The following is an 11,977-nucleotide window of genomic DNA, read 5'->3' on the forward strand; positions in this document are numbered from 1 at the left end:
ATGTTTTGGGGGTTGAGGGGTTTTTGGGAACTACAGGGATTTTTAAGCTTTTTATACCAGATTTATCCCTATTTCATATGACATATTTCATTATGCATGCATATGAATACAGGGAGATAGAAATAGCTTCTCAGAAATAAGCAATCACCAGATCTTGGACTACACACATGAACTGAAAAATCTTACCAATAATCACTCCTGTTTTAATACCATTCCTACTGAAAAGATTACTAAGATAATCTGAATGAAAATACATATATTTCATTTTATTCTTTATAGAACGGTGTGCAACCTGTTCTGTTGCACATGTTAAGGATACAGTTGTGGAAGAGAGAACATCACTGCTGATTTGCTTTGCCCTTACCTTTGCACTGTGGGTGAACTGAAATCCTCCAAAGAGAGGAATGATTGTTCCTGTCTTAAAAGTTAAATTTTCTCTTTTGTCTGAGGTATTAGCTTTTGATTACTTCTTCCTTTTTTTTTTTTTTTTTTTGGTACTATAATTGCAGTTTGGAACAGATACAGAACTGTCATCATTAATTGGTAACACTTTGTCCATACACTTGAGTATCATTGCTCTTACCTTTGTCAAGGTAACTAAAATTTATTACATAGGAAAGCATTATACTATGGTAACAAATTACAGAACACTCTCATGAAACAGCTTCTGGTTTGTTTGGTGGTTGTTGTTTGGTTTTTTCCTAGTCTCATGTAGATTAACTTTCCAAAAACAACAATGGGAATATAAAGAAGTAAAAAGATCTGATTCTTATTTTCATCTTCTTTTGAAACATTTTAAAATTCCTGTAAGTAAATGAATTATATGTCAGACTGTGGGACTGAATATGTCCAGCCAGCAACTGAAGTCACCAGTCCATAAATAATTTTTTCACAGTCACATAGAGAAGACTGAAAGATGAGCATTCCTTCAGTGAAATGCTTTCATATGTAATCTGGCATCTTACTGGAATGCTTTTAAGGAAAAAAATCTATGGCAATAAAATAGCAGCACAAATCTCCCTTAAAATGCACTATGTTACAAAATATGCAGTCCTAGACATGAATGGGGAAACAGGGAAAGTAGGAACAGACAATGAGTTGACAAACTTGAAGTAACTGCCATGTTATCTCTTCTCAAACCTGAAGAAGATGCAGATGGGATTCAAAAAATCCATATAGAGAGTGTGAAAAAATTGCAGCTTGAGAAAAAGGATGTGTGTGTGTAAACAGAAGATAAATCTCAAGACAGCTCTCCTTCCTCTACATTTATGCATTCTGTTGTAATTAGAGCATAGAAAAAAATGGTAACGCACCTGAAGATGTATCTGTACTTGCAGGAAAGAATCCCATCACATGTGTGTGTATGTATGTGTGCATGCATGTATGCCTGTGCTTGTGTATATATGTAAAGGATAGCACATGAATCATAAATAAAGACAATTAGTGATGCTGGAAACACCATCCAGAAAATTCATCTGCAAAGTATCATTAATACAATATCAGAATTTGTCAGTGAAAAAAGACAGCAGAAAAATTATGACATCTTATTTGTTTGCCATGGAAAAATGCTTTTCCCAGTCAGATGATTGTATGTCAGTTCCATATTTACTTTCTTCTGTGTTTTGTATCAAATATTTGATACCTTTTCAGAGAATATCGAAACAAAACAGGTCAAAACTACTCTCCTACATGAAAAACATATTGCAAGAGGTATTTCAATGAGGCAAGATGAAGTTGCATTTAAAGGTACAAAACTTTTACATGGTTTCACCAAAATAATTCATGTAAATATCAGCAAATATACCAATCACACTGCAGTTTGCTTGTAGTTTTGCATAAGACTGCAAGAAGAGGACTGCTGAATAATTAATGTAGATACTAATTTTCAGGGTGAAAACACCATGGGAGATGCTTCTTCATACTCTTCTTCATTCTCTTCTCCCAGGCAACCAGCACCAGAACAAGGGGACACAGTCTCAAGCTGTGCCAGGGGAGGTTTAGACTCGAGGTGAGGAAAAAGTTCTTCACTGAGCGAGTCATTCGTCATTGGAATGGGCTGCCCAGGGAGGTGGTGGAGTCGCCGTCCCTGGAGGTGTTCAAGGGGAGATTGGACGTGGCACTTGGTGCCATGATCTAGTTGTGAGGTCTGTTGGAACAGGTTGGACTTGATGATCCTTGGGGTCTCTTCCAACCTTAGTTACTGTGATACTGTGATACTGTGATACATAGAAGACAAAAAGTAGCAAGCCCTGGACTCATGCAGTTTTGCTCACTTTTTGATAATTATGGAAGTGCAAGGAAGGGAAAAGCTTCATTGAAATTATATTCCTCATGTGGTCAATCAGGGCTCATAATTCTGGTCCCAAAGGAGCCTCAAGAGGCAAATAGTATCATTAAGTATAGGATATTAATGATCAGGCCTCTTTATCCTCTCATTCCAAGATTTGCTACTGTGACTAAATCATACAATTGTGTATCAAACTGTAATGCTCTTCTATTGGTATATTAGGAAGACAGCTGTTACACAAAATAGTGTAAGCCATATACATTTCACTATATTTTTACTGACTAACACACACACAATGTAATGGGAAATAAAACACATGCCTCTAATTATCTTCAAATTACCTTAGCCAGAAGAGTTTCAAACATTTGTACAAATATACTGCTACAGAAACATTTTGCTGTCTTGTGCACTATTTCAACCACAGAATCACAGAATTGTCAGGCTTGGAAGGGACTTAAAAAATCGTCCAGTTCCAAACCCCCTGCTACAAGCAGGGTTCCCTCACACTAGATATCAATCAATAGTTAACTTTAAAGAATGTAAACTAAAGGGAAAAAAATGGTTAGGAAGTTAGAGAATCTTTTCTGAAATAGAAAAGTGTTTTTCTTTGTAACACGTGATTCTACATAAAGACATCTTTGCACTTCCAAATGTATTTTGTTTATACAGACAGTCACAAAGGTCTGTATTAGATTTTGTTTGCAAGTAAAATGACATACCACCAGAATGACAACTTTATCTGAGAAACCTAAAGTATAGTGTCAAATTTTGCTGTGCTTTAATAGGAAACACATCAGCAGGTTTCTCAGATTCAAAGAATAGACTTCACACATATGAAATTGAAATATGAACATAAAACATTAATCTGAAACGCATGACATTCCCAAATTGGAACTAAATCAGCTTGAGTTCTCTGTAATGCCATATCATAAGTCAGACAAAGTCTATTTTAAACTCTAAATCTGTAAATTTAGGGCAAGTAGGCTTTGCAGTGATGTAAGTCACAAGTGTTTGGCCAAGCTGTGTTGCACGCGATTCAAAGCAAGGGAGTTCAAACCTTGATATGATTAAGAGAAGGGAATTTTTTGGTGACATGACAAAGAGGAGCACTTACTCATCATTTCAAAAGTACTTCTAAATTAATCTATTACATTCAATACTTCTTTTCTGCTTTCAGCTAGCCATACCATAACTTCAGGTCATCCTAGGTACAACCCATTACTAAGGCACTTTACATGGAAACATTAACTGGTAACATTTGCTTACAGAAAATACACGTGTACTATTGAACTAAGAAATACCAGCTACTGTGCAGTTAAGGTAATTTAGAAACCTGCATTAGGAATGATGTTTTTGTCATTGAAAAGTCTCCTAAGTTAGGAAGTTAATCTTTCACTAACATCTGTTACTTAGAAGAAAGGCAACAGCTGATAGAAGAAAAACAACTTGTTTAACAGTTTCTCTCTCTTAAGCTTCTTGATGATAAAAGCAAACAATGGCAAAAAACCCCAAGCAAATATAAAACAAACATACCCACACACATACACAAAGAAAAGGAAAAGAATTAAAAAAAAAAAGAAAAGAAGGAAGACACACCATGCCAACACTACCTTCGGCAATACCACAACAGAAACATTGGGCTAAATTTAGAAGTGTAAGCATTCGCAGTTATTTGTGATAGGAAAATAGTCATCCTGAAACCTCTAAATCCAAAGGACTCCTCTCAGACTTGAAAGAAGTCAGCAAACCAGGGTATGAAAACATTTAAGATGAAAAGCTGGTTCTGCTATGGAACAACTGACATGAGGAAGAATAAATCCTATCACACATCAGAAAAATGAAGAAGTTATGTCAGAGAGCGATCCCTATACAAGGTGTAAACAATACTGTGAGAAAGAAGAGAGATGAATTCCATAAATCCATTCTCAAAATACCTGTCTTTGAACAAAACTAAATTCCAAATAAATTAACAACACCTCAACAAAAACAAACAAAAGACCAAACAAAGGAAATTTAGAAGACAGTGTGATGATAAAACATAAATACAGAAAGCTGACTTGTATTCATTTAATCACTAAATATAACCAAAATAAACAATGTCATAGAATCATAGAAACATTCAGGTTGGAAAAGACCCTCAGGATCACCAAGTCCAATCAAGAACCCTCTTCTACAAAGTTCACCCCTTAAAACATATCCCCAAGCAACCACATCCAAACGAACTGTAAACACATCCAGGGTTGGGGACTCAACCACCTCCCTGGACAGTTGATTCCTATTCCTGAAATATCATACATTATAATTCAAGATTAGAAATTAATATTGTCAAACTTAAGTTACCCAGGTAGGCATTTGGCACAAGTTTTCTAGGCCTTTTCAGAGGCAAGTAACTCCAAAGGACTGTTCACCCAATCTCAAAATACGGAGGGATAATTGTATTTTGATGACAGGGTAATTTCAAACACTTTAAGGTATATCCTGTTATATATGAAATTGCTGTCACATGATATGGAGTACTACTACAGTATCTATTTCCAAAACCCCTCTCAAATACTCAAAACACATTTACAGGTTAGTTGTGCACTGGCTGCCTTGTAATTCTTCATATTGTGTGCTGTTTGATTAGTCAGAAATGTGACTGCACACTTAGGTCCAAGCAGAATGCAGCCTGTAATGCTGAATGACTCAGTAGAGCAGCTATTAATGATGAAATAATGGCCTATGAGAGAGGAATACAGATCCTTTCTTTCTGCATAAATGAGAGATGGCACTTGAACTGTAAAGCCAGACGAGAGGAAGCTTTTTTGAAATACCAGATTCAAAGGCCCTTGAAATCTAGGGAAATAATCTCATCAACTTCAGTAGGATCTGATCTGATATTATACACTTCATGCATATTAAAGAGATAAAAAGAAAGATTATTTTAAGCACAGATGATTATTATCACCCATTTTCTACCCTTTATTGCAGACACTTAACTCTTTTTCAGTAATCTTTGTCTTTTCCTCTTTCAGCTACTACTTTCAGCTTGGTGACATGAAGCAGTATCAACTGAAGAAAATGTATTAATAAGCTTATCACTTCTGTGTGACCCTAAAACATACAGTTCATGTCACTGGCATACGCACATTTGTTCCCTTTTCTTCCTTGTTCACCTTTCTTGAAAGCTTCATTTCCCACTTTATGCAGAATTTACTGACCAAATGAAGTTGCTGCTGCTTTCATTGGTGTTTTTCCAGTATGTATTTGATTCTTTATTCTTTGGCTCTGACAGTTCAGAGAAAATGTGCAGCAACAGGTCCTTCCTGTTCATGTATTGCTTGTGGCCTGTTGTCAACCTTTCACTCTTCTCTTAAGGGAAGACAGATGCCACTTGTTTCTAGTTACACTGCTCAATCTGTTCATCCCATTCAGACATTTTTCCAAAATCATGACACTGGTAGCACAGAAGCCTGAGCAGGCTGAGCTCCTTTATTTCATCCTAAATCACTCATTTTCACTTCTGCCTCTCAGAGTAACACACAGTTCTATTAACACAGAAAGTTTATCTTAGACAATAATAAAAATTTCTGCAATATTCCTCAGAAATTTAGCATTAAAAAAATTAGTTTCCTTCTTATTAACTATATACAGAAAGAGTCTAAAAATGCAGCAACCATGGAAATAATTCTACCATTTCAGATAACGGCATCTCGCCTTTTTTCTTCAAAGAAAGCCAGGCAAACAAAAAGAAACAGAACACACTAATTGAGGCAAAGGACAAGAAAATTTTATGTTGTTTCTCTTCTCCTTCCCATTCTCCTAATGTTGCAAAATTATTTGCAATTTCAATGCCATGTAAAAGATTCTTTTGAGCAGCCCTAGATAGAGACAATTTTAATAGTACCACCTGTAATACATAACACTGATTAAATTATAATGTTCTTTCTACTATTTATATAACATTTCAGCTTCTCTAGGTTTTCTGTCTACCACTCCTTCACTCCCCTTTAATATGGTGAGGAACCTGTTCTTTATGAGATACAAATTAATTTTCTGTATATACTTGATTATTTGTAAAGGAGTAGCATTCAAATTCTACTACGCTATCAATGGTGAACATGTTATCTCATTAAATAAATGATAGATGCAAAACTGTGTATAAGCAGTTGACAAAATGAGATTTAAAAAGCTATAAGAAAATTATAAGACCTTTAATCCACAAGAAACTTATAAGACCTTTGATCCACTTTTTAGAGACATTTTTAGTTTAAAGCTGAAGAAAATAATAATAATAAACAACACATAAAGCATTCAGAGTCTTATAAAGGTTTGAACATAAAATATCTGATATCATTGAATAACATTCCTCTTGAAGTAAAAGATCTAAATAACCTAGTTAAATAATCATATCCAATTTCATGAAGTGGCAAGGGAAAGGAAAAGCAGATACCTCCCTTGTGAGAGCTTTCTGTTTGTTAATTACATTGTAGGTAAAGTATGCAGATACCATCTGTTTCACTCAGGTTATATACTCAAAGAAAGTATATGAAAGCTTGAAACAAAGTCTAACAGAATTATATTTCTCTTTCTCCCGTCCCCTCAAATATATTTATTTTCTAGTTAGTAAAATACTATGTCCATCAGCAATAGTATAATTCAAGTTGTGTAGCTATTTATGTCTTTAAAAAAAATTATCTTAATTTAGGGGGGAAAGAAACAACAACCACCGAACACCAGCTCCTCCCCAAAATAACCCCCCCCCCACACACACACAAACAAACCAAACCAAACCAACAAAACAGAGAAAAAACCCAACCCAACAGGAAAAACAAACAAAGAAAAAAAACCACAAACAAAACAAAAAAAAAAACAAACCAACGAAACACTCTGTCACTCTAATTAGGATTATATACCCAAACAGTGCAATATCAAGTATTTGAGAAGAATCACAGTGATTCTGGACAGAAGACTAAAAGAAATGCTGAAATGCAGTAACACTCCATGGATCCCTTAAATTGTTATTAGATCTCAATGGACTGCAAGAGCATGGAGAATTAAATAAAATATCTCTCCTTTCAGATAAAATTCTAAAACCTCTTTTCAGATACCACACTGGAAGTACATCAGTAGCTGCTTTATGATTTTACTCCCACGTTCCATCCATTTTTCCTTGCAACTTCATTCTTAAGCTACATCAATCTCTTTTTCCACTCACCCTAAATAACTACCTGAATAAGTTCAGTGGATAATGCTCTCCCCATGTTCTTTTTGGCCTCAGCATTAAAAAAAGGAGATATGTGAGACTGCCAAACAGGCTCTGAAGGGTTTGACACTGATAAAAGGTAAAAATATCTTAGAGCTAAGGAATGAATAACATGAATAGCATTATTTTGGTACACATTAAACACCTTTTTACTTTGTCTTCACATTCGCATACTTCATTCTCCATTCAAATTACTGTGTGCCCACAGTATGTGTCATACACATAGAAAGAATGCAGGTAGGGAAAAACAAGGGCTGAATACAGTCACCAAAAAAAAGTAAAGAATCATAAAATCATAGAATTGTTAGGGTTGGAAGGGACCTCGAGGATCATCTAGTTCCAACCCCCCAGCCATGGGCAGGGATACCTCACACTAGATCAGGATGCTCAGTGGCACATCCAGCCTGGCCTTAAAAACCTCTAGGGATGGAGCTTCTACCACAAATATTATCAATATTAGGAATGTCTGTGTCAACTAATGTTAGAAACGTCGCTACTTCTAGACAAAATGATGATATTAGAACAGGTCTTGCTAATCTTGAACAAATACATATAAATTTCACTGACCAGAAAAAAAAAATCAAAACAGACCTTACCCAATAATTTATTCTGTATCAGCTCTAAAAATGTCTAAAGAGATTTAATAGCAGTTAAGTCACTGTTTAGACTTGTCATCATGCTGCCCGTAACAAGATGAAATAGCGCTAGAAGGCAAAAGGGAGGACACTGCTGTTCTCATTGTGCTATTTCCTGTTTCATCCTATATGAGAACAGCAGGAAAGAAAACTGCACAGATGTCTGTGAAGGCAGAAACTTTAGAAAGGGATGAAGCCTTCAACACGCCTACATCACCACCTTTGGAAAAAAACACTAGTCATAATTATGAGCATTCTGTCAACGCCAAAACTGCCCTTGAAACAAAGACAAATTAGCAAAGGACATGAATTTCCAATTTAGTTTTATTTTTAATATTATTTGAAATAAAAATATAATTTCACAACAAAGATATATCCATGAAGATATATCCATGAAGGCTGGGCCAGTTCTTTCCCTAAAACCATCAGAAGTGTTTTCACTGATTACAAGTGTTTCCAGCACTGCAATTATCTGTGAGTGAAGTACGTTATTAAATAAATAAATAAATAAATACATTTATCAACTTACTTGAAAACTGTATGGCAAATCCAGATTTGCTGATATAAAAATCTGTGTCAAACTGGATAGTTACTATGTTGAGTGTACTGTGAATGCCTTCAGGAACAAGTGAGCCGCTAATTTCTTTGAGTAACATCTCATTTTCAGGTGGACCATCCCAAACTCGTAGAATGTCATGGGATGCCTCAGTATCAAATGCAAGAAATTGGAGGCTGTAAGAACACCAACAAGCACATAAACTTTGATTTACAAGAGCAATTTTCTATATTTTGCAGCTTTACTTTTGTATACATAAAAGCCCAATACAGAAGTATATTTGAAAGAAAGAAATTTTATGATGTTTGATGTCTACCATGAAATAATGTGTTACCTCAATCATTCAAATAATCTGCAAGTACCCACAGAATCTTCTCAGAAAATAGGTTTGGATCACATTCTCATCAAAACAAATTAAATGGAACTGCAAACATGCAATTAGTGATATAGTGTGAATAACTATCTAACTGAAGTATCTATCAAAATACAGGGGTTTTAAAAAAACATGTAGAATATTCTACTAAACAATTCTGCTATCTTCAGTACTTTTTATTTATAGAATGGGTGAGGTTGGAAGGACCTTAGAAACTATCTTGTTCCAACCCTCTGACATGGGCAGGGACACCTTCTACAAAGATCAGACTGCTCAAAGCCTCATCTAACCTGGCTTTGAACACTTACTTCCAGGAAGGGGGAATCCACAGCTTCTCTGAACAATCTGTTCCTGTTCCTAGCCACCCTCACAGCAAAGCATTTCTATTCTAGATCTACCCTCTTTCACTTTAAAGCCATTACTCCTTGTTCTATCACTACGCTCTCTGCTGAAGAGTCCCTCACCATCTTTACTATAGGCACCCTTTAACTACTGGAAAGCTACTGTAAGGTGTCTCTTGAGCCTTCTCTAAGCTGAAAAACTTCCACTCTCTCAGCCTGTCCTCAAGGGGAGGTGTTCCAGATCTCTGATTATTTTCATGCCCTTTGTGGAAAGGACTGATCAAGCAAGTCCATGTCTTTCTTGTTCTGGGGGCCTCAGAGCTAAATGCAGTACTCCAGGTGGGGTCTCATGAGAATAGACTAGAGGGGAAGCATCACCTCTCTTGACCTGCTGGCCATGTTTCTTTTATCGCAGCTCAGGATGTGTTTGCTTTCTGGGCTGCAAGCAGACATTGCTAACTTATTTGGTTTTTCATCTACTCACAGCTCCAAGTCCATCTCCACATGGCTGCTCTCAATAACTTTGGCATTAAAATAGTGTTCACATTAGATATTTTTTAATCAGACTTCTAGTTAACAGTTCTACTCTATAAATATGATGGCATACATATCCTTAATTAACAATTGTTTTAAGTTTCATCAATATTTCACAAAAATATAACTAACTATAAATCTTGATCTTCACCAAGCAATGTTCATTGTCAAATAGACAAGTTTCAACACAAACCTACATATTCAAACTTAGCATGTCAAAACTACTGGCCTTGAGCTGCTCATTTTAAATCCTACAATCCTTTTATTTATTTATTTTTTAATCTAATATACAGGTATTGATTTGGTTATTATATAAGGAAAAAATTATAATATTTGTTTCCATTACCTGACAATATTTCCTGGGTCTACTTCAATTACCCACATGCAACGAAGATTGTTGTCATAGGGAAAAGGATAGCCAGGAGACAAGATTCTTCCTGATGATTCTCCTTTAAAACGGCCTCCACATTCAGCTAACAAAAAACCCATTACATAATAGATTACTTTTAATTCATTACAGATGGTCTTCCAGCTAATTATCTGAGTAATCCATTTATACATCTACTTTCTTGCTGAATAAGTAACACAACTAAACTGACGATGCCTTAAGATTGCAAGACAGCACCATAAGGACTTGAAGTACCTTGGCAAAGGAATTTGTAATTGTGGTTCTCTTTGAACCTGATTGCATTTAACTTTGACATCTATATTTTTCTAATCATCAGACAACATCCCATTATATAATGAAAGGAGCATGGATTGTTATTTAAATAAAACCAAACCACTGTCACCCCAAAGTAGGAGAATTAAATTAGCTGAATGATTACATTTTTCTTTTTTTGTCTTTGTTTGCTTGTTCTTAAGAAAAAGAGAATGAAATATATCAAATAAGATCAGGTTATTCAGAGAGAGTATCAGCCTTTCAGCCTAGGGGAAAAAAAAACCCATGTTACATGACTTATTACCCAAAACTTGTCCTCACAGTGAAGTTACAGTATTTCTCAGAGGATGACAGATGGTAAGTAGCTCCCTCTTAGATGGTCTCAGCCAGCCATTAGGCAAAACTAGGTATTTAATATCTTAATACCTAATCTTTGAGAAAACCTCATTTTTTTAATGTAGATCCCAGAGGCCTTTAAAGCCTTCCTATTTCGCTTGCCTTCCTTTAAAAGTCCCTCTAATGCTTTCTCTTTTATGAAGTGCAAAGCCAAAATAATACTTTGATTAGATCCCTTGGTATAGTTAAGATGAAGTTTTATTTTGATTTAACATCACATAAAATATTTAGTTGTGAGATTTATGGCCTTATGATCTGTGAGTTCCGTGATAAAATATAATTGAAATGCTACTCTTGATGGATTGTCTGACATAATAAAAGCAAATTTGCAGAGACAGGTGGCCTTTCATTTATTTTTTTTTAAGCACTCTGCCAATCTGTTAATTCCTAAATACTCTTTGAATAAAAAATATTTCATAATTGTTCAATTCAGAGGACAGCATAGTCTACTATTCTTCAAAGTGATTAAGGATATAAAGAAAAAAATGCTGACAAACTGAATGGAATATAAAACAAATTACATTTCATCCAGGACCACTGAATTAACTACAATTTAAAAATTACTGATTTTCAGAGAGGATAATAGGTTTGGGTTTTTATTCTGATTTTTGAAGTTAGCCTTTCTCTCCTTAGGGGCTTATTTCTGTGTCTTCAGGAAGGTTCCAGCTCCTCGGTTTTGCTGGCTGCTGAATCAGCTATGCAAGTGGTGATATCCCAGAAAGCAGCATTCTCTCAGGTTGCAGTCAAGAGTAACACAGCAAAGCCCTTTTTATCTTACATCTCCAGATTGCTTACTATGAAGATCTTAATTAAGAATCTTAATTTTGCCTCCAACTGTCAACACTATGGATTCTTCTAAGGATGTCAAGTTAAAGGAAATACACAATACACTACATTTATTCCTGCAATTTCCACAGATAGTATGCTGAATTGAAATACTAACTATATG

The 11,977-nt window shown here is 35.3% G+C and overlaps 1 protein-coding gene across 1 annotated transcript in view; it reads right to left on the minus strand.

The window, feature by feature from the left end:
- The window catches only part of CSMD3 (CUB and Sushi multiple domains 3), a 386,198-nt gene that overhangs the window by 122,782 nt on the left and 251,439 nt on the right, over window positions 1-11,977 (minus strand). Inside the window, exons 26-27 of the mRNA XM_009905784.2 lie at window positions 10,318-10,444; window positions 8,697-8,899 (exon numbers count right to left, since the gene is read on the minus strand). Coding sequence (XP_009904086.2) covers window positions 8,697-8,899; window positions 10,318-10,444 — 330 coding nt within the window. The remainder of the gene's footprint in view (window positions 1-8,696; window positions 8,900-10,317; window positions 10,445-11,977) is intronic.

Source organism: Dryobates pubescens, chromosome 14 (assembly GCF_014839835.1).
Source record: "Dryobates pubescens isolate bDryPub1 chromosome 14, bDryPub1.pri, whole genome shotgun sequence".
NCBI classification, from domain to species: Eukaryota; Metazoa; Chordata; class Aves; order Piciformes; family Picidae; genus Dryobates; species Dryobates pubescens.